Genomic DNA, 27,413 nt, shown 5'->3' with positions numbered 1-27,413 from the left:
ATAACTTACTTGGTGTGTCCCCCTGGATGTCACCTTGAATCATTTCACTCACCAGGTCGCCGAGTGAAGAATAGGACGAGCTGGAGTCATCGTATCCTTCACTGTCACTGCCGCTACAGGAGAATTTAATTAATAAATACCAGAGATACAGTCATGTGTAAAAGTCTTATTTAGGGTTGGGCATCGAGTCTCCAGAATCGATTAGAGCCAGGACTAACATTCAGATTCTCCCGGTATTGCTAAAATTTTAACATTTCCATTCCTAGTTTTGATACCCAGTCCGCTGACCAGAAGAAGCTGTCAAACCCCAACCAAGAAGAATCCGCAGAAGTGTGCGCACGGCGCAACAATACACAGTGTGCAGTGGCGATCGAAAGTGTGGAATAACTCTAATAAAAGAAATGATCAGTCAGCTCAGTGCAACACTTGCAATAAGATTATATCGTGCAAAGGAGGGTGCACAGCCAACAGAATTAAACATCTCCAAGTTCATGGTGAAGAGGTAACAGAGAACCCTGTCGTTGATGCACTGCACCACCGTACCTCCTCTGCCTCTTCCCCTCCGGCTACAACCCTCAGCCTAGCACTGCACTGCAGTCAGAATCAGGTACGTAAAACAATAAAATACATCTTATATCAGCATTGAGGCAGCTAACAAGTTATACTCAACCATAAAGCGGTGGGTCATCTCAAATGCAAATACCCAGCTAACCCATGTATTTTTTTCATAGAAAAGTGACCTGCAATTGTTAATGTTAACCAGACGTTGACTAGGCTCTGCGATGTGCTACTCTGTTAATCATAGCGTCCGAAAGAAAGACGCTGGTGCAACAAATTAAAGAGTGCCACAGAAAGTTCACATCATATATTGTGAAAAGTTTGCATCTCTTTTAAGATGTGGAATCACCAACATTTAGGTTAATTGAGAAATAATGATGGAAATAAACTAATTAATAGTACACCCTGAGCTAACCATAACAGTGACATTATATGTTTGTTTATATACTTGTAGGGACATGGTGAAAACCATCAACCCCAAGTAGACACCACCTACCAGGGACTACTTATCAAATAAATTAATTCCATCTTGGTATAAGGTCGAGAAGTCTAATTACAGAGCTCAGTGACGTCTACTCTGTTGCACACATGTGACGGATGGAATAGGACACAGGACCATTACCTTACTATCACAGCACACTTTATAGTGGAGGACAAAATGCAGCAAAAGGTGCTAAAGACAAGTTGTGTACAAAGTTCAGACTGGGTATTTTTTGGCAGATGAAACCCGTGCTGGTCTGTCAGAGTTTGGCATTTCTGACAAAACTGTAAGCAATCACAGTAGATAATGCTGCCAATATAGATGTGGTCGCACCTGCAATTCGTAAAACTGTGCTGCTTTGCCCACACACTTAATCTAGCAGCGCCAGGTCTGTACTCCCTAAATTCAGTGAGTCAGTGGGTGGCCAAAGTCTGAACCAGTGTTGTATGGATGAAGACTTTATGGCAAAGGTGGTTCTCCAGGAGAAGCAAGAACTTCAACGTAAGAAACGAAGTTCACTTTATTTAACCGTTGTGCATTGTTTATGATCTTAACGTAATGACTTTATATATGTTAACCTATTATTATTTAAGAGTTCTGGGGGGTAGTACTACAGTATTTGACAACTTATTTTAAATAAAGTCTCTTAGGATGAAAAACATCTGCTAAATGACTTAAAAGTACCGTTCTTGTTTCTATCAGAGCTGCCCTGACACTCACTCTTTCTTGATGTGAGAACACACCAGAATTCTCTTTATCTAATGCTGGAGATTCACAGAGCAGTACTCTGCAATTCAAGCAACCAGCTTGGATCAACAGCTGAGAAAGAATATGGAAAGTGACAGGTAGAGAAAGACGAGATGGACACAATTTATCCTGATTTATAAAGCTTAGACACAGAAAATACCAAAACACACAAAATATGAACTCAAAGAACAGCATAAGAGTGAATACACTGCCTCAGTGAATTGATGGTCTGACCTCAGACTTACTACAAACAGCTGTCGCTATGATAGACTATATGCTAATGTAGGGAGTGCATGTGTTGGGTGTTTTGTTAAAAAAAAAAAGAATATTTGTAACCACAGATCAGTGTGTTCTGTATTCTTTTTCATACAGGTTTGAAGGTTTGCACAGCTGACTGAGGAGGATTTTCAGAGAGCAGAAGACAGTCATTCTCACTAAATTCCTCTACACGCTCACACTCGTGTCTTCAGAAAAGAGCCCTACATGTGGACAAACACTACCCATTATCCAAAAGCTTGAGGCACATCCAACTATGAAAGAGAGAACGTGTTTGTATCCAACCTTAAAAAACAGGTTTGGGCAAACCCATGCAAGCGCTACCAAGTAAATGACTGAGGCAGACAGCTGGAAATAAATTACCAGTAATGAAGAATATAAATATTTTGTTCCCTGTGACTTAATCAAATATTTTAATATGTGTTTTGCAGAATTTCTCCAAGTGGCCACTGAGTTGGACCCACATTTTAAACAGCCTAAACAAATGACAGTGTCTGGGAGCGGATCCAGAGAAAGCTGATAGAAATGTCATTCATGAACAACTGTCCTTATCAGCTATTAAAATCTGAAATCTAAATACTAGTAATGTTCTTTGTGGTCAACAGAGGAAGACTGTGGAGATTATGGGGTCACCACGCAGTCTGAGGAAAGGCCTGAGAATGAGCGAGTGGAGGATGAGGAGGAGAGTGTAAGTGTATGATAGCTGAAATTAAATACATTCTCAATATGCTGGTGAAGATTCTCAGTCATCCAGGACATGATCAATTCAAAAACGTTCAATACAAAAACAACTGGACTTTATTTGTAACAGAAGACGTTTCGCTCCTCATCCGAGCAGCTTTCTCAATTCAAAGAGCAGAGAGTGAGAGATTCAGGTTTTGTATTGAACATTTTTGAATAGATTCTCAATGTTAATAATGATCATACCTTTAATAATCCATTTTAGTGATAATACTGATGATGAACCTATTGTTTGTTTAGGAACCGCCTCCCTGCAATCTGTCCAGAAAGTCTCTACTGGAGGAGCTTTTTGCTGAGGAAGAGGCACAGAACATAATGTCACAGCTTCATGTCCATGAAGAAACAAGTGGAGAGAGGGCTGCAGATGGACCAGGACATTCCACCAGCCGTTCTGTCTGAGGACCCTGCTGCTGGTTAGCTAGTTCAATTAAACCAAGTACCGTATTTTTCAGTCTATAAGTTGCGTTTTATTTGCATAATTTGCATGCCCTGCTACTTATATGCCGAAATAAAGTATTTATGGAATTTTCCCCTATTTATAAACCAATTTTTGGCTGAGATATGACCGTTTTCATTCATGCTGACTGAAATATTGAACACTACCATGTTTCAGCCACTAGATGGCAGTAGAGGAGTATAGTATAGCATGTCGTATCTAATAGTTAAAAGTGGCTATTAATGACACAATTGGCTTGCCATACAGAGCCAGCTCGCTTGGAGCAACCATCAAATCAGCTTCATTTCACTGCGCCACCCCGGCGAAATGCAGCTGATTTGACCATTGAAGTGCATTTATTAAGTAAAAGTTAAACTGAGACACACCTTTGCTATAAAGCTAACAAATAATAAAGCTAACAAATAATCGTTTTAGTTTCTTTTCCTTGTTAAATTTCAAAGAAATGCACATCAAGTCACCCTCTGCACGTTCCTGTTTCTGCATATCAGCTTTTGAAAATGCAGCTGATTTGACCATCAAAGTGCATTTATTAAGGAAAAGTTCAACTGAGCAAATAAATTGTTTTTAGATGGTTATTTTGTTAAATTTCGGAGAAATGCACAGCATCCTCTCATGTACGCACATACTGCCGTGTATCGGCTTTTAAAATACAAATGATTTGACCGTCAAAGTGCATTTATTAAGCAAAAGTTCAACTGAGACACACCTTTACTTTAATTTCGAGCAAACAAATAATTGTTTTTAAGTGTTAATCTTATTAAAGCCCTCCCGTGCACGCTCCCGCGGCAGCCATTTGGCAGCCAATCGATTTTCGGCACAACACCGGCCCACATTTCCAGAATGCCAGTGGTGACGCGTAACAAACACAACATGTCAGCAGTGACACATAAAAGGTACGATGTATACGGCGAAGCAACGTATTTATGGATTTTTCAACTTTATTAGACATATTGACTTGTACGGTGGAAAATACGGTAAATGTTTTTGACACTGCCTCTAAAACGAATCTGAACAGAGAATCGTTAGGAACCAGTATTGAAACCAGGAACCAGAATTGGTCAAAATCAAATGATGCCCAACTCTTGTCTTCTTTATACATTGAGGAAAATAAGTATTTGAACACACTGCGACTTTGCAAGTTCTCCCACTTAGAAATCATGGAGGGGTCTGAATTTTCATCTTAGGTGCATGTCCACTGTGAGAGACATGATCTAACATTAAAAAAAATCCAGAAATCACAATGTATGATTTTTTAAATAATTTATTTGTGTTACTGCTGCAAATAAGTATTTGAAAGCTGTGAAAATCAATGTTAATATTTGGTACAGTAGTCTTTGTTTGCAGTTTCAGAGGTCAAATGTTTCCTGTAGTTTTTCACCAGGTCTGCACAAACTGCAGCAGAGATTTTGTTCCATTCCTCCACACAGATCTTCTCTAGATCAGCCAGGTTTGCGCTCCCTCCAAAGATTTTCTATAGGGTTTATGTCTGGAGACTGGCTAGGCCACTCCAGAACCTTGATGTGCTTCTTACGGAGCCACTCCTTGGTTCTCCTGGCTGTGTGCTTCGGGTCATTGTCATGTTGGAAGACCCAGCCACGACCCATCTTCAATGTTCTAACTGAGGGGAGGAGGTTGTTCCCCAAAATCTCACCATACATGGGCCTGGTCATCCTCTCCTTAATACAGTGCAGTCGTCCTGTCTCTTGTGCAGAAAAACACCCCCAAAGCATGATGCTTCCACCCCCATGCTTCACAGTAGGGATGGTGTTTGGGGATGGTACTCATCATTCTTCATCCTCCAAACACGGTGAGTGGAATTAAGACCAAAAAGTTCTATTTTGGTCTCATCTGACCACAGAACTTTCTCCCATAACTCCTCTGGATCATCCAAATGGTCATGGACAAACTTCAGACGGGCCTGGACATGTGCTGATTTAAGCAGGGGAACCTTCCGTGCCATGCATGATTTTAAACTATGACGTCTTAGTGTATTACCCACAGTAACCATGGAAACAGTGGTGCCAGCTCTCTTCAGGTCATTGACCAGCTCCTCCCGTGTAGTTCTGGGCTGATTCCTCACCTTTCTTAGGATCATTGATACGATTGCCACGACGTGAGATCTTGCATGGAGCCCCAGTCCAAGGGAGATTGACAGTCATGTTTAGCTTCTTCCATTTTCTAATAATTGCTCCAACAATTGATCTTTTTTCACCAAACTGCTTGACAATTGCCCCGTAGCCCTTTCCAGCCTTGTGGAGGTCTACAATTTTGTCTCTGGTGTCTTTGGACAGCTGTTTGGTCTTAGCCATGTTATTAGTTGGAGTCTTACTGATTGTGTGGGGTGGACAGGTGTCTTTATGCAGCTAACAACCTCAAACAGGTGCTTCTAATTTAGAATAATAAGTGGAGTGGAGGTGGACTTTTTAGAGGCGGACTAACAGGTCTTTGAGGGCCAGAACTGTTGCTGACTGGCAGCTGTTCAAATACTTATTGAATTAATATATTTTTTTTTAATCATACATTGTGATTTCCAGATTTTTTATTTTTTTTTTTAGATCATGTCTCTCACAGTGGACATGCACCTAAGATGAAAAATTCAGACCCCTCCATGATTTCTAAGTGGGAGAACTTGCAAAGTCTCAGGGTGTTCAAATACTTATTTTCCTCACTGTACATCGCTTCCAAGGAACCAGACTTTTTGTAATTTATTAAAGTGGTCTTGGGGAAATTGATTTAGCAGGACCTTGACTTTTCCTTACCTGTCTGTGGGGTCAGACTCATTTCCTTCATCTTCCAAAGGACCAGCCATAGCTTCAACCAGTTGGGAGCTGCCATCATAGACTCTGTAGACAACTGACTGTAGTTGGTGTGCATACCATTTGGGCTTGTCTCCAATTAAAGATGGATCATACACATCTGAAACAGATATGCAGAGAATCAGTGACCAGTTTAACCTGACAGACTTCACATTCATATAAACACAAACCAGTATAATGTTAAAACAAGCCTTACTGTTGTGTATCCTCTGAAAGGCAAGGTTAGTGGGATTGAGAGCCCACTCCCCAAAAAATTCCACTGCCTGAGTGTGAGAAAGTTTGTCTGCAAAGCAAGTGCGCCGTGGCCGAGAGGCAAGAAAAGACGTCGACTGAAAAGCAACGACTGGTCGGGGAAAGAGACGCAACGTACGAGTATGCATCTGGAAGCCCTGGAGAACATTTGGAGAGTTGAAGAACCTCACCATGGCAACTCTGAAAAACAAAGATGTTTTAGCTTATTATTTTTATTGTGAAGTCTTAATAAGATTTGAGGGTTTCTGAAGTTAAATAAATTGTGTAAAGGGAAATAAATGCAACTTACCTGGTGGCAACATCTACAGAATCAACATCATTGCCATAAATAAGAGGGTTGAACTCTGTAGACGAAGGTGAAGCTTTGTCTCGGCCTGGTGGGAGAAGAGGCATCTCCTGGCCTTCCTGAAACTTCTCCAGATTCAGAATGGGTTGTGTGTTCAAACTCATACTTGCCAAGGCCTAAAAAGCAACAGTGGAACAAATTACAAAGACAGCAGTGGACCTAAAAGATAATAATAAAAACACAGCGCTGCAATGGACCACCCCCACAACTGGCATCAACATCTTGTAAATATAAACAACTGCACAGGAGACTCAAAGAGTAAACAACTGAAACAAAGTGTGGCAGCAAGAATGGCATTTTACATTAAAAAAATAATCTAGCTAAATTAGAAAAGACACTAGTTAGATTTTTAAAATTAATCTGAAAAGAAAAATAGTTTTTTTCAGATAAGATATGCCAAAGAGTCAAGTATTTTAAAAATGTTCTGGTATTTTATAAATGTGAAAGATCAGTTTCACTCTTGTTTTTGCCAGATGTGGGTGTGTCACTTTGAAAAGGAGGAAGAGAAGGGAAGTAAGACACAATGTATGGTTTGCTTAGAGGAAACTGCTGCAGTCTTGGGAGTTAATGTTTAGCTTAGCACAATGGAGCACTTAGTTGCTGGATCTGGATGAATGTTAATGTTGTCAAATATATAAAAGCATCATATTCTAAAATTCTGGTTAAAAAACACTTAGTGGTGCCAAAATAGATGAACAAACATTCAATCATGCTCAAGCGGAGCTAAGCAGCTTATTAAAAACTAGTCGGCAACATTCTGTGACATCTGTATGCACTTTGTTCAAGTTTAGCGAACAGGAGACAAGTAGTATCAACAAGCAAAGAACGTGTGCGAGAGGGTATCCGTGCATGGTCATTACACATTCCACAGGAGGAGAAATGAGTAACCTTATTTTCAGAGGAGAAGATCTGCTTTTGGGTGATCACGGTCAATCTAACCAGACACTAGGAAGGGGATAAGAGAGATGCGAGGAGAGTCACACGAAGGCCTGCGATGACAGCTCTGTGACAGACACTGGAACATCACATGATGGAATGACCCGTCACTGCCCTTTCACTTTATTTTCTTTGTCTCCTTTAGCAGCACTTCTCAATTTGTTTAATTTGCAGACGGTAAATAAGTATATTTGGAGCCACCCATATGTGAGTCAATTACATCTAAAGATCATGACATAACAGATACTTTTGATTTGTGCAATTACCGTAATTTTCGGACTATAAGTCGCTATTCTTTTCACAGGCTTTGAACCCTGCGGCTTATACAATGCTGCAGCTAATTTATGGATTTTAAATAAAACGGGCTAATGAGGTTCCTGCCACCAAACTACAATACTTTGTTTCCCCCCCTCCTCTTTGCCATGGGGGCACAACGAAGTATTTGCAGCCACTCGAAATAAGTGTGAATCGTGCATTAATGTGGCATTCCGAGCTCAGTGGGAGGCTTGGCTGAGCGGGGGCGAGAAATCATTTGTCAAAACTGGACGCAGGCAAAGATCAACTTTTGCTCAAGTCTGCCAGTGGATCCTGACGGGAGCAGTGTAAAAAATCATCACCAATGGGTTTCGAAAGGAGCTGTGCGATGGAGGACAGCACAAGCGCAGTAAAGGAAGATGAAGATGGCGATCAATGACTTCCTGCTCAGCGACTGTATTTTATTTTTATTTTTTTAGCCAGCCGTGTTACAGGTACTGTTCAGAAAAAATCATGTACTTTACGTATTTGTGTATGTTACCGGTACGTATTTAATTAAAAGTTGTGTGTGTGTGTGCGTGGGGGGGGGTATCTTTCTGTGTAAATATCTCATGTTAAAACATGGACACCTGCGGCTCATATACGAGCGCTGTATGTACAAAATTATGATTTTTTTTTTTTTTTTGTGGGCATGGCTTCTATTCAGGTGCGCTAAATAGTCCGAAAATTATGGTAAATATGTTTTGCTCTTTATCTTTCAGATTTTAAAATCAGATCAGGATAGAGTTAGGAGAAAAGAAAATGGTATTTTGTTTTCCAACAGTGACACACAAGGAGGAGATTTTGCCAGACTGAGTGCACTTAGAGACGTAGAGAAAGTAACAAGAGAGAGAAACACAACAGATGTTCTATGATTACCATGACAGACACTGATAAACAGACAAAGTGATAACGTGGGTCAAAAACAGACATAGTCAACAGGGCTTAGACTCTGAAAGACATAATGGTCATCCATTGTAACCAACTGGGTAAACCCAGTTGGTTACAATGGAGTAATGAAGACAAGACAGTACAAAACAGCAGATCTTTTCAGAAACATGAATAAAATACTTGCACAATTAAGCTTCTACAGCAAATTAAATGGCTAAAATGTCTATTTCCCAAAAAAAGCACACAAAAAAAAAATCTAAGCCTTGCAGGAGTCAATAAATCTGTCACTTGTTGGACTGATTTATTTGAGTAGTGCAGTTGTAAGTGCAAGTATTTTCAGAGACTCACACAAGCAGCATTCACCAGTAAACTATCCTCAGTGACATTTTCTAAATTCACAGATAAACACTGAGTGTTTCCAAATATACGCCAGCAAAACCAAGGCTTTGCACACTCCTACAAACCAGCTTCTCAGTCACACACACACTAACACAAGGAAAGAGCTGCTAACCACACAAGACTGATAAACTGGCTCTGATTCAATCTGTATGTGACCAACTTATAATGATTACTGGAAGCAGGCCATCCTCAAACTGGGAGACCATGTAAAAAAATTAGTGAGAGGTCACCAAGACATCTGTGACCACTCCACCTTCAGCGTGTGAGATGGGAGAGCCTGAGCATACGACAACTGTTGCCCAAGTTCTTCATCAGTCTAAGCTTTATGGGAGGTGGCAAGGAGAAAGCCACTGTTGAAGAAAACTATGAATCTCGACTAGAGTTCCTCTAGGATACGTAGACTCTAGTCAAGATTTAATATTAGTTTTCTATAGTTTAGGATTGTGAGTAAATTTAAGTAATTCATTATAAACTTGTTAATTTGCCAGAGTCTGAAAAATACAGTTGAAAATTTTACAGTACAGTAGCACCCATAATAGATAAAATCAACTAAACGCTTAGTCAGAATAAAGTTTTGTAAAGCAATCATATGGGAAATACAAAATCATATACATACTATTTGTAAGAGATTTTGTGTGGTTGCAGTGTCCATAAAAAGGGGTAAAAGTGTAGCGTTTATTGAATCAGAACCAGACTTTTTTTAGTTTACTGGGTTAAAGGAATTGTTTGGGGGCCATTATTAACACTAAAGATGTTGCTTCATATCTAGCAAATGACATTACCTCCAAAAGCTAGAGCATGCAAAACAAACAGAAAAAGGAACAAAAAGAAATTTAAAAAATGTGTTAGTGCACTACCAAACAGATTTCCAATGCTCTCACGCATCTCTACAATACATACAACTCTGCTGATGACGGAGGCAACTACTCTCCAAACTGCTGAAAGAGAATTTGATCATTTACACAGGAGTGTGGTGAACTTACAGTTCTCATCCATGCATGACGTAAGTCGTTGTGGTGTGAGCTGCCACGGTGCAGCAGAATCATATAAACGTTACAAAAAATATAGGGTTAATCACACAAGCACACATTACCTGCTTTAGATGTTTCTTTAGCTCGCCAGCTTCAGGCTCAGGAAGAGGTGGCAGAATCTCTGCATTGGTAGGTGCTATAACCTGCAGACCAAAGTAGTCATCTAAATTTATTAGAAATAAAAATACTATACTTTTAAAGAACTCATCCATGCCTCTCAATGGAAGAATAAGTATTCTAAAACAGTAGTACACAAAAGAGTATCTCATGGCAATCTTTACTCTGGTCTCCATAAAACCAGAAAGATCAAAACAAACAAGTGCAGGACACTGCGACGATAAACACACCTTGCTGCTGTCAAGGTCAACGAGCCAAACATCATCTGGCATTTTAAAATCTGATTTGTAGAGAAAGAAACTGGCAGGCACACCTATCATGTAGGGAGTGGGAGCAAGGAGCAGCTGTGACAAGAAGGAAACAAGCCAGTCAGTTTTAAATGTGGTGCTAGAACAACACGTAGTGTTTACATGTGGGTGAGTTTTTGAATTAGGTGATTTCAAATACATTAATCCAAACTACAGAGCTTACCTGTTCAGCAGAAGCCATACATGTTGGCAGTAAGGGGATGACAGGGAACATGTACTCCAGTGGGTAGATCATGGCCACAAAGGCCATCACGCTCATGGACAAAGCATTGTAGTCTCGGGACTGAAGAATAACCTTAGGGTGAAAAAGCAGAGTTCAGTGATTATAAACAAATATAGTTTCTTTTGATTTTTTTTATGTAAATTTACTGCTGTTTTGCTCATATTTTTAGAGGATAATACTAATATTCAAATGACATATACTAAATTAATTGTCTGACTCGTTTAAATGAACTGTAAATGAATGTGTATATTTGTTACATTTCTGATGGTCGAACATCATTTTTAGTCAGATGACCTTGAACATCCTCGAGGCAAAATGACGGTGAGGCAGGAAAACTGCACAGCACTTATCCAGTGTTTGGATCAAGCAGCGTTATGAATGAAACTGAGACGTGCAAGTTTGATTTAGAGCTGCTTCTACGGAGCCCTTGGCTCCGTGCTACTGGAGACCAAAAGTAACATTACACCAGCTCTGTCCAAGCAAGGATTTCTATTACATCCCATCTAATCGAGGTGTGGATGATAGCAAATGAGAACAAAAAAAACAAGGAAAGAAACAGAAGAAGCTTCCCTTTGCTCAGACTATTCACAACACTGTTTCCTCCATTTTAGAAAGCTTTAGAGGCAAATATGCAGAAACAAAAATGATTGTGACAAATGATTTATTAACTTTTTTTTGTCTACAAAGCAGAACGAATGAATTTGATAACGAATGAACAATCAAAACAAAATGAAGTTTTGAATCAATCAGATTGCTCTTTTTAAATTGAGTAAATGAAAATGAACACTTTTCTTAAGCCTTGCTGCAAAACTACAACAGGATAATGGATTAAAAATTAAAATACTACAATGGTCCAACCAAATAGAAGAGCTCAACTTGAACTAAATGCTGAGGAAGAATCTTAAGAGAACTGGGCATGACCAAGTGTCTGCAAATCTCAACAAGCAACACCGATGTCCCCAGTCGCTGACGGATTTGAACAGTACATTTTTAGTTTTGTGCATTCTTCTGGACAGGAGTTGAACAGGGAATGTAAACCTTAATGGTTTTGGTGAAAGATATTCAGGTGGGTAGGAGTTACACTGTGTTTACAAACAGAGGTGGCGTTGTTTTATTTTATTGTTTGTCCGAGGCGCAGTGATGGATCCAAGCGAAGAGTGCAATATTTTCCACCACCAGGTGCAATGGCAGAGTCAAGGGGCGGCCACTGGTGGCTTTGGCCACCATAGATTAATCTCCAGCCACCCCAGTCATTTGGGGAAAATATACTTTTAGGCAATATAAAAACTAGAAAGCAGTTTCCTCGAATGACCAGGGGGGCGGGGGACCATCTTGGATTTTGACGTAGCAACCCAGTTTTTGATAGTGACCTTTCTTACGTGTAGGTGCACACCAAAAAGTTTATCACTTGTTTTTTCAAGCTATTTTTCCAGCTAAGACAGACAGATACTTTCCCTTCAGTATTTTCTCATCTTTGCTTTGTGATGGGGGACAATGAACCAAAGCAACATTGAGAAATAAATAAATAAATTTAAAAAATTTCCTAAATTCTCAACAATGTAAGAGACTGATAGGGTCATACATAAGATTACTAGATTTTGTGGCTAAAAGTAATTCTATAGTTTTTTTTCCTCACAGTCCTTCTGTATTACAGCTACATTTCTGCTGAATACATACACAGTGTAATACATCATAACGTGTCCTGGAAAGCAGCTTTTTATTTTTATGTATGCCCTAACACTTTTAATAACAAAACCATACAAACAGTAGCTGTACTTACCACAGCAGTACAAAATATGAACAAATATAAAACTAGCATAGCCATTTCCTGAACTCTGCTGTCGTAGCGTTTACCTTGTGCTCTAGCAGGACACAGCTGAGGACCTGAAGACAGGCGTCCACACCCAGCAGCTCCAAGGGCAAGTGCAGCGGGAAGTCAACCAAGGAGAAACGAGAGTTGTCAGGCAAGGCAAAGGTGAGCGGCCGCTTGAGTTCATGGGGCAGCACCTCCACATCCACACGCCTTTGACCTGCCACTGATACAGGTGATCGAAGCAACCGGTACACCCATGATTCAATCTCCCGTAGGTCGACCAGCAGCTGGCTGCCTTTCTCTTCCACTGACAACGCTCCAGTGAACACACGCCACATGGTGTCCCTGCAAAGGTTACACAAATGTATATCCAGAGATATTTGCAATTAATTATTTTAGAGCAACAATAAAATACAAGTTACTTTGACTTATTAATAAAACATAAAATGCTGGATCATTGAAAGTCTTGACAAGATTTTTAATGCTAATGTGATTTATTTGATTTACAAAACTAAATCAACTGAGTAGCAATGCAAGACTTGCACTTAAAATTGCAAAACTTTAGTGGGACTACAAAGCCTCAGCTGTCAAGCTATTTCATTTGAACTGTTGGGGAAACATGGCATTGTATTACTAAATATTGTTTCTTTACATGGTTGCAAAACATCCACAGCATGTTTTGCAAAACTGTGCGAGAAGAGTCAATTACCTCAAAGCAGACTGACAACGCATTCATTTAAAAAATATTTATTTCTAGTACATCAAGCTTAAATAGTTATTTAACTGGTGTGAATCAATGGTAAATTTAGTGTTATAAAAACAGATTAAAAACTCAACAGTTGTCTCATTGTAATACTGGAGACAGCTACCAAGAGCGCTGAGCAAGCAGTGAACTCTGTGGAATCACTGACAAGTAAATGATACTGAAACACTTGAGAGGCTCTAAAGCGGTGAGCAAAATATTGATGTGAAAACCCTCAACTTAACATGCAGAATGCCATTACCATTCTTAAAGTATATATTTAGTGTGTGGCAAACAGGGAGGTAAACCATTAGACCGTCAGAGCCCTCCCACCGACTGCAGCTGCTACCCAAAGGCAGCCAGAGACCTCAATCTGTCAGAGCTGCCAACACAAAGCTCTCCGAGCCATTATGCCACAGCTCTCCTCCTCCTCTGTCATCGCAGCGTCACGTTCCAGCCAGACGAGACGAAAAACAAGTCAAAATTCTCAGGCCTGTTTAACCTTTAGCTTTAATGGTCTTGTTGAGATTTTAGACATGCAATTTTGTGCTGCTGACACACTAGAACTGTACTGAAACCAAAACATTATTTTTCTTATTGTGCAATGTTCAATAATTTAGAGTGATGAGGAAAAAGTCACACCTTTTTATCACATGTACAAAACAAGTGAAGTAAATGACAGCTTTACATAATGATCTATTACCATCTACGATCTCAGAATGATAGTAAATGATAATAAATAAAGTATACGCACAGCGTATACTGCAATACCAAAACAAAAGACCACAAGAAAAATGTTTTTAGCCACCCCCAAAAAAACTGAGCCATTATCTTAAGCAAAATCTAAACATCAACACTTTGAAATGTCAAAACTAAAAACAACACCCTAAATATCTTTTTTAAACATCAAACCAACAACTAGACCTGTCACGATAACAAATTTTGCTGGGTGATTAATTGTCTCAGAAATTATTGCAATAAACGATAATATTGATTGAAATCTGACAATAATCAGTAATTATTGTCAAATTTAAGAAGAAATGTTTAATTTGTAGTACCTTTTGTCGACCACCGGATGGCAGTATAAGACTGTCAAAGGATGGATAGTGAGGGAGCGAGCAGCGTGTCTCTAAAAAAAACGGGAGGGAGGCCCCTTGACATGACATGGGCTGTCTCTCTTTAGTTCTCAAAACGGCGGACGCTCAGTGTTGTTTAAGCTCTTTAGAATAGCCTTTTTCACCCAAAACTTTTAATAAATTTTTTTTTTTAATCAGTAAACAAGTTCTCAGCTTCTTTTTGCAGAGAATAACTTTTTACACGAAGGCACGGGTTTCAACTGTGAATTTTGGAGCTTCGACAAGACAATTTTTTTCCTTGAGGTCGGCCTGTTAGCTTAGCTCGTAACATAAAAGGATTAGTTCAAACAGTTTTCCTGCCACTTCCTTTGCAAATATGTGAACACTGGATCGAGTACAAGGAGCAAAACATACTTGAACTTGATGCTTCATGTCTTTATATGAAGAACTGTCTGCATAGTTTATAGATTTTTTTTTATTTAAAAAAAAAGGTAAAAACTGATTTTTTTTTTTACCTCCTTTACTAGAATCTGTCTTTTTCTTTAATAAATGTTAAAAATCACTAGATGTTTTTTGCATTATGTCACCCTTACTGGCCACAAAAGTCTCCTCCAACAAACCTAAAATGTCTCACGGGCCACCAGTTGATAACCACAGTTGTGGCAGGTTGTTGCGTCTCCGGACACATTTAATGCAGTGAACCAAGGCATACAAAATGGCTCTTTTGATCGTAAAGTTTGCAGACCACTGCCATAGAGCATTTAGTATCCAAAGAGCACCTACTGGAAGTAAGGCTGCAACATTTATTACCAGCCTAAATTAATTAAACTACAGACTCTGACAGCTACGTTTAGCAGCAACTGACTCAGGTGCTGCTGCCTTGGCAATGTCAATATGCTACATAAAACAAATGTAAAAAAAAAAAAAACACACATCTAAAACAATTGTTCATAGTTTTGAATAGATCATGGTATTTTTCTAGCATACCAACATGAATTTTGAGAACATGTATTTCTCTCCATCGCTCCAGGTTTTAGAGAGAGACATACAAATGTCAGATCAAGGATCTTAATTGCTCCTTTGTCACCTGAAATTAAAGGAGATTGAAAGGAGATTTGATGTGTGACCAATTACTCAAAACAAAAGATTGAATGTGCTGGGGATATTTTGCTTTTCATTACTCATCATCTAGGTGGAGTGTGATAACATAACGCCTGCTGTGAAAACAATACACAAGCTGCAGATGGCCTGCAAAAACCACATGGAGCTACAGACAAAGGCTCCTGTTGTCGTTCTGCCTCACGAACATACAGATAACATGTGGACGGTGGAAAAGCTGTGTGGAAAATGAAAGCAGGAGGCTATGCCAAGAACTTCAGCCAAAGGTTTCGCTTTTCTGACATCTTTTAAGGGACCAAATTGCAAAACTGAAGCAAAAAGTATTTTATCCAACGTCATCAACCACTGGTCTAGCAACTAATTTGCATTAAAATCACAGATGACAAACAGGCAGAAATTTGTTTTGGACTGGTTGTGTTCAGTCTTCCTAATATTTTTGAAGTATGAATGAACAAATAGGATGTTGACCATTTGCCATTTAAGCTGTAGAATTCACTACAGTCCATGAAAACTGTTTATAGTGAGCTAGTCAAGTGAGTCTAAAAGTAATTGTAATGAAAAGGGTAATTCTGAAAATAAAAAATAAAAAATGTGCCATAATAACCTACAGATGAAATTTTGACTATACACAACTTGTTCCTATGTAAACTCTGAAACATGTTCTGTGTATACATAAAAATGAAAAGTATAGACTTTACCTTTGGGTGGCACGAGAGAGCCCGGCTCGCTGAGTTAGCCTCTGACTGCAACAATCCACCAACCTCTTGAGAATATATAGGCATTCCCTAAAAGTGGTGAAGAAGGGGTAGTGGCTGATTATGCACAGTGAGGTCAGTGTGCTGTTGCGGTTCCTGGCTGCTACCTTAGCAGCACTCCGTCTTTGCTGTGGCGACTTGCCAGAGATTTGTTCGGCACCTGGCTGCCCACCTTCTTCCTCCGAGGCAGGCGCAGGTGCTGACTCACAGTTGTTGGGCGCTGAAAGCACGGTGGCTTCGCCTCCACCGTTGCCATCAGACGCTTCTTTAGCGGTCTCCGCTGGCTGTGCAGTTTCTGTGTGACAACTCTTGTCTCCTCGAGTACGGTGATGTCCGCGCTGAAAAGATCGGTAGAAGTTGACGCAGATTCCATAGCGAGTGATTCCAGAGTCCTTGTCTGTCAGCATGAACACAAACGAGGAATCGTCGCGAAGGCTGACCCTGCGCTGTCGTATACTCAGGCAGCCCTCTGGTTGGCAGAAGAACACCACATCTGGCGGGAGTGGGAAGTCTTGATAGTCCTCCAGGGGGTAGCGACGAAGGAGTTGGGGGGTCTGTGCCACACTGTCACTACTTGGTTGCCTAAGAAACAAAAAGAGCATTTTCTGGACTTAAAGAAAGCTAATATTTGTAAAATGTCACTGTCATTAATCCTACATTGTTGAACACTTTTGGGTTGTCGGTGAATGTCGTAACCGATATCTACTAGAAAATATTTTCTTGTCAATGACCTAATATTGATTAACTGTGCAAAGATCTAAGCATGGCGTTTACACAGTTACTGACTCATTGTACATCTGTAACCATGTTTAGATAATAAATTCAACAACTGGTTTAGAAAGCAATTTTTAAAGTAAACCAGTAACAATACTACAATTTGACTTGTATTCCAGCACTTAACTTGCAAAATCAAGCTTTAAGGTAATGTCATTGTAAGTGATGAGTGCATTATGGTATACAGAAAACAACAGGACTATAACCAACTCAAACTGAAGTCATTTTGTGCATACCTTGCTCCAACCACTACCAAGTAGTCGAGAAGACGTGGACACATTTTCTTTTTCTCCATCTTAGGTTTTCCAAATCCTGTATGTCAAGACATCCAGGATATATGTTCCCTTTTGTGTCAGTGGTGTCCATCCATCACTACAGGTATGAAGTAGGAATGCAGGTCCTTGGTAGTCATTATGGTGATCTTTAAAACAGACCTGTAAAGCAGAAGACTGGAAGATAAAAATGTATATCCACATGCCTCGTTCATTTTTCTCATAACTAGGACAAATATAGTTCATTTTAACTGTCGAGCTATTTCAGAAGAAAACCTTTAAAACATTGAAAAAGAAAGATAAATGTAAGGTGTAGGTAACCAACATAGTCCATGCTCAATAATCCAGGTATACAATCCAACAATTTTCAGTCAGGTCATCTGGACACTTTCTTTTTTTGCTGAAACGTTTCACCTTCCTACGGTGTAGGTAGTTTCTATGAACTTGTCTGCGAACAATATGAAAGGTTTGGCTAAGGCCACACTGAACACAGCTGTAACACAGGTTTACTTTTAAGAAAATTAATGGCATAATGCAGATTAATGTTCCAAATTTATTTTTAATAAACAAGATGCAAAAGAAGAATGTAGGAGGACCATAAAAATTTGTCATCTGACATAATAAGCCTTTGTTTCTTTTTCTGACTATACTGCGTGTATTTCTTCCCAATAGTCATAAAATATCCCTCTTAAAAAAAGATGTTAGACTAGATGTTTCAGAGTGAATTTGTTGTTTTAACCAGTCTACCAGGTGGCTGCTATAGCTGGGGGTTGGGGGGATAAAAAAGGATTGCTGATATAGTAAGTAGCTTAGGGGCCTTTGTGGAATGAGCAGTGTTGAGTACATGTACTATGACCCTTAAAGCCTTGCAACTTGTTGTTTTCCTTTAAGCTGCTCCCTTCTGCAGGGGTCACCACAGCAAGCAAACTTGGCCATTGTTTTACCCCCTCTTGATGCAACCAGAGCTCAAACCTGCAGCCTCAGGATTATACAAGACTTCTGTGGCACTGACCACGGAGCTACCACTGCCCTCCCTTAAAGCCTTGCAAGTAATAGCAGCAAAATCAACAAGCACGAAAACAGGCAGCATTACCACCATAAAGCCGTTCTATTGACCCCTCAGTTGCACCAATCTTCTATTATCCTGCCAAAATAATTTTAAAATAAAAATGGACGTGCTTGTAAGACAGAACACTTCGAAAACTGCCTGTTTTTGAGTCATATAAACCTGAATACACTAGATGTACAGTCCAATGGCATATTTGAAGGTGAGAAAATGCCTGAGGAATGGAGAAGTGTGCTCGTGGCCACTTTTAAGAACAAGGGTGATGTACAGAGTTGTAGCAACTACAGGAGAGTTAAGTTGATGAGCCACACGAAGATCTGGGAGAGAGTGGAGGAAGATAGACTTACACGAGGTGACTCTCTGTGAGCAGCAGTATGGTTTCATGCCAAAAAAAAGAGCACCACAGATGCATCTTTGCTTGAAAATGCTGATGGGGAAGTACAGAGAGGGTCAGAAAGAACTCCATTGTGTCTTTGTGGGTTTTGAAAAAGCATATGACAGAGTGCCAAGGGAGGAGGTGTGGTATTGCATGAGAAAATCTGGAATGGCAGAGAAGTATGTTAGACTGGTACAAGACATGCTTGAGGACAGCAGGACAGTGGTGAGATGTGCTGTAGGAGTGACAGATAGCTTCAAGGTGGAGGTGGGAGTGCATCAAGGATCTGCTCTGAGCCCCTTCTTGTTTCCTCTGGTGATGGACCGACTAACAGATGAGTTCAGACAGGAATCCCCGTGGATTATGATGTTTGCAGATGACATTGTGATCTGTGGTGAGAACAGGAAACAGGTGGAAGAGAACTTGGAGAGGTGAAGGTATGCACTTGAAAGAAGAGGAATGAAAGTCAGCCGTAGTAAGACAGAGTACATGTGTGTGAATGAGAGGGAGGCTACTGGAACAGTGAGGCTACAAGGAGCAGAGGTCACAAAGGTGCAGGACTTCAAGTACTTGGGGTCCACTGTCCAGAAAAATGGAGAGTGTGGTAAAGAGATTAAAAAGAGAGTCCAGGCAGGATGGAGTGGATGGAGAAAAGTGATTTGTGACAAAAGGGTGTCAGCAAAGGTCAAAGAAAAGTTTACAAGGCAGTGGTGAAACCAACTATGTTGCATGGTCTGGAGACAGAGACATTGACAAAAAGACAGGAGAAAGAACTGGAAGTGTCAAAATTGAAGATGTTCAAGTTCCCCTTAGGAGTGACAAGGATGGATAAGATTAGGAATGAGATCATCAGAGGTACAGCACAAGTTAAACAACTGGGAGATAAAGTTAGCGAGGCCAGACTGAGATGGTTTGGACATGTCCAGAGGAGGGACAGTGGGTATACTGGTAAAAGGATGTTAGAAATGCAGCTGCTAGGAAAAAGACAAAGAGGGAGGCCAAAGAGGAGATATATGGATACAGTTAGAGGACATGGAAGTAGTTTGAGTGAGGACAGAGGATGCAGTGGACAGAATGAAATGGAGGAGGGTGACTTGCTGTGGAGACCCCTGAAGAGGGAAAAGCCGAAAGAAGAAGAAGACACTAGCTGGACGGTACTCTTAAAAATATTACGATACAGTCTAAGTCATTAAAGTCAAATGTTCTGAGCTGACTTCATGTGTCGGATCGGGCTCCCAGTCAAGGTAGTTTCCATTGATATGCATCAGAGTGATTGAACAAACTTCACTCTCAATTTCTGCTGTTAACCGTTATGGTTTTACATCAGCTATTTCCACAAGACAGCAAGAACTTAAATAATTGCAAAATGGAAAACTATTTCTTAAGATGACCAACCCATTGCTGTGGTGGAGAAAATATTTTTGTTGTATTTTGGAGCCATCAACGCTACTGTATGTTAAATCCTACTATCCCAACACAACTACCAGAGCTGTGTAAAAATACTTTTCAATAACTATGCTCATTTTTTGTTATTGATAATAAAACAATGTGAGGAACAACATAAACAGGTTTTCTTTACTGCAATGTAGAACTGCTGAGTTGTCAAACACATAATCTGGCATTAATTTTAATAACCTTAATGTAATGGGGGTGCAATCTATCGATAATGGACAATACTAAATCCTAAATGACTTGGATCAGTATTGCAGACAAAAAAAAGAATATCCTGATGGGAAAATCTCTACAATTAAACTTAAAATATAAACTAAAGAATTAAATGGCTAGGGCAGATTCTTTATTTTCTATTCTGATCAACTCCAAAATCCTTACCGTATTATTAATAATGATATAATAAAGTGTGGATGTAAAAAATACATTATTACTCTCAAAGTCAACAATTAATTTAGCTGTTGGTTGAATGACGCTACCATCAATTTATCAAAAGCCAAGTGTTTAAATCACTTCATGTTAGACAATAAACACGTATCTAAAGCATTCCAAACCAAGTTTATATTGAATTAAATCTAAAACTATAAAGATTTTTGACATTGTAAATAAATAATAGTTTCATAAAATCATTGTCAACCGTCCATTCTGTTTAAAGCTGGCATTTTAATTTCACAGAACTTACAGCAGCGTTTAAGCCTCCTTTTATTGCAGATTATTAAGGAGAGCTCCAGTCTTGATTGCATGTCTCTTCCTGTACATATTGGTTCCAGCATTTACCACAAAATTGCAGCTTGACAAAACCCCTCCTTTTAAATCAAAATTTGAAGTCTTTCAATGCTGACACCCAAACAATTCTTCATTATTCTATTTATTCAGATGTGTTACATTAAAATAAAATATATAATAACGTTTTCTAGACCAGTTCATAAGTCACAGCAGAACTCGTATGACAGAAAAGTAACAACTCTTCGCTGACTAGATCTGTTCATATCAGTTATTATTTTATGACCAACAGCCTTTACAAAAAAACACAAACATGACATGAGGCTATGCTTCAGAAACTCCACCCTGAAACACAAACACTGAACTCACAGCAGTTTTTCCACGGTAATTTACAGGTTATTGTACAAGAATAAACTCAAGGACAAATGATGCAGACAAATAGTATACAATTTATGCAGCTATCTAAGAAAGTCAAAAGTGGGCCTCACTGAAATAAATAAAAAATGTGCTATAATTTTCAAGCCTCATGAGGAACCAAGAAGTGTTTTATAGAACTGTTAACAGTGACTGAACGTAAAATCAATTTAAGGTTTGATATAATTTACATTATCTCTACAATGTTTTAATATCTTGAAGCAGAACTTTTTGCAGCAGGCAATGTCCCTTCATTATGGGCAAGACTTGTAGAATTATACAAGCTAAAACGCTGGGGGTAAACATATTTTGAGTAGTTCAAAAATCAGCTCATATTGAGTCAAAATTCTAACGCATTAAAAATGCAATCAAGTATTAACAGATGGGATGTTAATTAGCATTCTGCATCTGTCGATTTGATGCACACATTCACAAAGTCCCTTTCTTTAAAAACCATAGAAGTGCTGCTAAAGAGATCCAGCTGCGTGAAGCTTCTCCCTAATCAATTAGTCATCAGTCATATTAATGTCATGTATCGACTACACTCATTAAGAACCTAAGGTGAGACAGTACTAGGAACAAACCAGTACTGGTTCTCCTCACGATGAAAGAAAACAATGCCTACTCCAGCTACGACACAACAGGAAACAGAAAATAAGTGTCTACTGGACACTTCCAGCCACTACGCAAATAAAGCTCATTAATAAAGTGGACATGTTTTTATTATTCTCCAATAGTTATTTAAATTAAATAGTTTTATGTTTAAGGAAATTTGCTTTAGATAGATATTCAACCTTTAAAAAAAATATTAAAAAGTATACACAATAACTGTTCTAAATAAAAGGTTCTTGAATGTATTTCTCTGAAAACTTTTCTGACAGAGATGTAGCATATTTTTGTAAAACCTTGACTGTATTGACTTGATTAGACTTGAATTGACTGTATTAGAGCCATTTTACTGTTTAATACAGTCAGTTGGCTGTGGTGGACTACTTGCATAAGGTTGACTCCAAAAATTAATGAGTTGTGCAATATTTCTGCAATGATTACTTTAAGTTTAAATAAAATGTGACCAGTGGTTCATTAGTTTGGTAACATGCATGTACACATTACCGTTGTCCAAAACACAATGGTGGCGGGTAAGTAAAAATTTAATGCAACCGTGAATAAATGTGGACTGTTACCCATGGTCAAGAGATGAAGCCCGTCTAGCCCAAACCTCCCAAAGACAAACAGAGCCGACAAATGGACAGCATGCAAATCTGGAGTGTAATCCTAGTCACGCATCCTGGAAGGGACTGTCATTAACCACAGCAGAGCCAGTGTTTGACAGCTGTGTCCAGATGACATCAGGAAATTAAGGTGGACTTCATCACAAAAAGCTCCGTGTGCATTATGGCTGCAATTATCACTAATAGCTCCCCATGGGTTTGAAGAAGCCTTTCACAGTGAGACCTAAGCCCAAACTGAGACAGACTAATCTTGAATAATTAAAATTATTAAACAGCAAAACTGAATAAATCTCAAACCAAGAATTATTTCAGCCTCAACAATAGCCTCAGAATATAAAGTGTAGGCAGTAATGCTTACTTTGCTTTACTTTTCAGGAGGATAGAGCTTGTTCACACTTGTCAATGGTTCCTTCCTTGCCAACACTGAAATGTAACAGCCTTTAACGTGGTGTATAATCCTAAAGCACGGCTCACTTCTTACTGGGCTGACACATGCCTCGTTCAGTAAATTTAATCTCAGGGCTCGTCAGATTTGGTGAAATTATTCAAACTCGCAAAAACTCTGACAGTCTCTTACTGGGTGATCAAAGGAAACCGTCATGAAATATTAGAAGCAACCGTCTCATCTAACGACATTACTTAAAATGCATCAATATGCTTTTTTTTCTACAAGGAGTAGTAATAATTTAAGAAAGCACCGATATGAAACTTCCTGACAGTATTAGTTAAACACAAAGAGGAAATGTGCTGATAATAAATGTTGCTGCAGTCATGGCAGGCCTGCACAAAATACAGATCCAGCCTTGTTTATCTTGCAAAGCCATCAGGACAGTGAATCTACATGCAGGTCTGGCAACACGAACATTTGCTGGTACAAAGCCAAAATGGCTGTTTTATGAAGCAGGAGAGCTGTAGGCAGGCTCATCCAGAACAAAGATGCAGAAACAAAGGATTATTTTTAGATGAGGATGGAAGGACTCGGCCGACTCACTGATTGTCCTTAATAAGTGGGCGCAGTATTGAACGCTGGTTCTCCCACTGAAGGAAATGAGCATCAAGACTCATGCAGCTACGTTTAATCTTCAAAGGCAAAGTAACAATGTAGGTTAAACAATAGATGGATCTTTTTTTTTAAATCACCACAGCCATCAGGCATATACTCTACAAGCTCAGAGGAGAGATGTATGTAATGCACAGGCCTCCAACACATCTTTCTTCACACGCTGTGGCATATAGGAGTGGTAAACAGTAAATAAACCTGCTCAAGTGGTTTTGGATCACCAAAGCCACGAAACCAAGACAAAAATGATAAGTACTTAAAAACGTAACAGTTACCAATTTCCGTCGATGTGTTTCTTGTAATATTGCATCAAGCAATTCCTTAATCTTGTGTTTGATCAGGTTAATTGATGTTGTCATTTCACGTGAAATCAATTTGAACACAAAAACATCGACTTAAATGAGAAACTGATTTGACCAATTTTTTGTAGTTTAACAACAATTGTCTAAGCTTTATTTATATTTCAGAGCACTACCTCGTGGCCAGTTAAAACAAGTTTGTATTGTTTATATTGTTCAAGGGTATGTTTGTCAATAAAATAAAGATTGGAAAATTGAAGGTGCATTGTGACCTTATAACACCTGACAGCGTCGCTTATAAAACAAAATCAGAATCAGCCAAAACTGGAATCGGCAGGTCAGGGTTTTTAAAGATGGGTGATGGGCCAGAAAACTGCAATCGGTGCACCCCCAATTTATTCTAATATGTTGCATTCTACGCTTATCTTGAGCTTTCAAAGGACAAGATAAGCGTCAATAATATATACAAAAATACTTTGTTTTCTATAAGGGTGTCCCACCCCAGTGGTGGGACGGGCAAGTTAGATGACAGACACATTTTAAGGGTGACACATTTTAAAGATGCACAAGTGCTTTGATTAATTTATCTGAACTTTAGCTTGGCTCTAAAGCAGAGCTGTTTCTGTAAAGTTAAATTTGTTAGGAGAGCTTATACTGTGGCTTGTGTGTCTTTTAACAGGTGGGGAAAAACAAGATTTTCAATGAGCATAAAGCAAATCATTTGCTATAAAAATTGCCACAGATTTAATCACAAATCTGCTGGCAAAGCTGACAATGCCTTATTATTTCTGGCGTGACTTGTTGCAAGTTTAGATTAGGATAAAAGTAATTCCAGTGGTTGTTCAAATGAGTTTCAGAGTACACGATTGACATTTAGATCATGTACACGCTACATGAATCAATGTTTTTTACAAAAAACTACTACTTCTTTGAGGTACTCTTGAAATACTGCACTCATGACACAAGAGACAAACATAACATCTACAGATATTTGCATAACATCCTGCAGGCTCTCTTTTTACTTGTGCAGTAGTATTTACGTAGGTAGCAGGTTGTGTGGGGGGGTCATGTGTCATCATGGAGGCACTTGTCAAACGGATCATGACGAACATTTCTGACTAAGAGAAACAAGCTTACAAAATATTATGAAACATATTGTTGTATTTCAAAAGGTTCTTTGAATTTCTTCCATTTAGATTTATGTAGAAGATAATAAGCCACAGCTAAGACACTAAAGAAAAAGAAATGATTCATAATCTAATGGGATCTTCTATAATGTGAAGAGATTTGACAGTACTAAAACTGATCCAATCGTTTTATTTAGTTGTCTACATGAGTTTAAACTAAAGTACTATCACAAGTATTGTATATGTGAAATCATTACATTAAAACGTGAATCATCATGGGGGTCATTTAAACCTTCACATTAGCAGCGAGTCATTCAATTACCTGCCTGTTCTCGTGTTTAGCCTGTCAAATGTTAGTTCGTGACCAATATTTTCACAAAACACGCGTGTCGATGGCAAAATGCCCAATCCCTCATCGCCATGAATTAGTAAGGAGCTTTAATTTCACACATAGTTCAGATAAGTGAGGACATTAAAGATGACATTGAAAAAAGATGTGACAAGCCGATGCCAACGCCTCGACAGCCCGCAGACAGTCTGTCGTTTTGATTAAAACAACATTATTCTTCTTACATTTAACGCCACTTGTCCCGCTTTGGCTCGTCCTTGGCGTTAGCACCAGCCTAGCATCCCGTCACTCCTCCCGCCTCGGCTCTCCTGCGCCACCGACACATTAGCTACAGAGCTAACTAGCCGTCTCGCTGCTATCTCCGGCTTCATCTTAAAAGTATCACCCTGACAAACGCCACACCCGGTGGCCACCTCAGAACAGTCCCCGCCAACACGCTGCGTGGGTTCAAACAGCGCAGACACGGTGCGAGGCCATCCCCACCTGTTTATGTTAGCGTGTTAGCCGCTAGCGCAGGCTGCTGCGGGTCCCGGGCGGCCTGGGCGCTGGGTGCCCTCCGCTCCGGCGGTCACACACACCCGAGAGGGCGCGACGTTCACGTGCACTCCGCCTTGTTGTCCTTCAAGGCTGTGGCTGATCAATGGAAACTAGAACAGTAAGGTTTGCCACCCTGTGTGAGTGGCTGCCAGAGAAGTAAAGGATGCAAAATGTGTGTATCCGCCTGCCCTGCTGGATGAACGAGTGTCTCGGTCAGTTACAACCTGCCTTCACATCCTCCTCCTCCTCCTCCTCCTCATCATCATCATCATGTGTACAGAGAGTTCCGCATACTGAAAGTCAAACCTAGCGTGGAAGAATTAAACAGCCCTGGCCAAAAAAAAAAACAAAAAAAAACCAGCAACATGCAATATTAATGTTTTAACCGGTTTGTAATATTGTAGAAGCATAAATAATGCCAGTGGTGTGAAAGCTTAATTAATTTACACCATAAGCTGATATGATCATCAGTGTTGTTTCTCCTCACTATATGACCAAGTGCGAGTAAAATCAGGTCACGGACGCACTGCTCTTCAATGTCCTTTATAGCGGGGATCTGGTATAATAAACAGCACACAGTAGTCCATCAGTGTGTGTGCATGCCAGTGGCGGCTGCAAGGCCGGATTAACCATATGGGCAACTGCCCAGGGGCCCACGATCTCTAAGGGGCCCAGGGCAGTGAGGGCACAAGCAGAATATCTGGTCATCTGCTGCTTTACTTGGAGCTCTGCGCTGCGCAGAAGCTGCATTTGTGCAGCCCCGCGCAGCTGCTGCAGCTCTCGTGTTGTTTTTTTCAATCGGATCCTCAACGGTGCGACCTGTCAATCAACTCAGAAGGCGTGTCAGTGACTGACCAATCGACAACCTCAATTTGTCCCGAAGGTAAACGCCCCTTACCTGCTGACAAGCTCATCACTTTTTTCCTTGAGAAACATTGTTTTAATAAAAACAATAAGTTTGTATCTGTTGTGAGATGATTTTTAGCAGTTTTGCAGATTTTTAATCTACTTAATGATTTAAAATCGTTCATCCAACAGGAACAGGCTTATTATCCCTCCTCTTACTACAGTGAATGTGGTACTTTGCCATAAGTACGCCTATATTTATGGCATCAGAGAAAACTGAGCTTAAGTTATCTACATAAAGTAAAATGTCATCAGCATCAAAAGAAGGAATGTTAAGTTTGAGATTAATCCCGTTTCTGATGTTTGACCAAAGACTTTGTATTGACCTAAAAAAAATGCTCGAGGGATTCATCTTCTCATTTACAAAGGGCACACAAATCAACATCAAATTTAAATCTTCTGTGCAGAAACATGGCAACCGGAAATGATTCTCCTTCACTTTAGGAGATTT

General features: G+C 39.6%; 1 protein-coding gene across 15 annotated transcripts in view; it reads right to left on the bottom strand.

The window, feature by feature from the left end:
• madd (MAP-kinase activating death domain) overlaps positions 1-26,297 on the bottom strand; it is a 76,024-nt gene extending 49,727 nt beyond the window's left edge. For 8 of the 15 annotated variants that reach the window (XM_037691846.1, XM_037691869.1, XM_037691854.1 and 5 more), the window contains exons 1-12: positions 26,003-26,297; positions 17,389-17,586; positions 16,322-16,960; positions 12,728-13,031; positions 10,814-10,945; positions 10,573-10,686; positions 10,288-10,368; positions 7,563-7,619; positions 6,618-6,790; positions 6,273-6,508; positions 6,020-6,176; positions 10-113 (exon numbers count right to left, since the gene is read on the bottom strand). In XM_037691846.1, the coding sequence (XP_037547774.1) occupies positions 10-113; positions 6,020-6,176; positions 6,273-6,508; positions 6,618-6,790; positions 7,563-7,619; positions 10,288-10,368; positions 10,573-10,686; positions 10,814-10,945; positions 12,728-13,031; positions 16,322-16,960; positions 17,389-17,447 (2,056 nt within the window). In that variant the 5' untranslated portion in view covers positions 17,448-17,586; positions 26,003-26,297. The remainder of the gene's footprint in view (positions 1-9; positions 114-6,019; positions 6,177-6,272; positions 6,509-6,617; positions 6,791-7,562; positions 7,620-10,287; positions 10,369-10,572; positions 10,687-10,813; positions 10,946-12,727; positions 13,032-16,321; positions 16,961-17,388; positions 17,587-26,002) is intronic. The other 7 variants (XM_037691862.1, XM_037691915.1, XM_037691944.1 and 4 more) reach the window with 1 other exon arrangement.
• Between the last annotated feature and the right edge of the window lie 1,116 nt (positions 26,298-27,413).

The sequence above is a fragment of the Nematolebias whitei genome, chromosome 2, assembly GCF_014905685.2.
Source record: "Nematolebias whitei isolate Nwh7 chromosome 2, NemWhi1, whole genome shotgun sequence".
Taxonomy (NCBI): Eukaryota; Metazoa; Chordata; class Actinopteri; order Cyprinodontiformes; family Rivulidae; genus Nematolebias; species Nematolebias whitei.
Note: the sequence above shows the minus strand (reverse complement) of the source record. Positions and strands in the feature narration are given on the sequence as shown.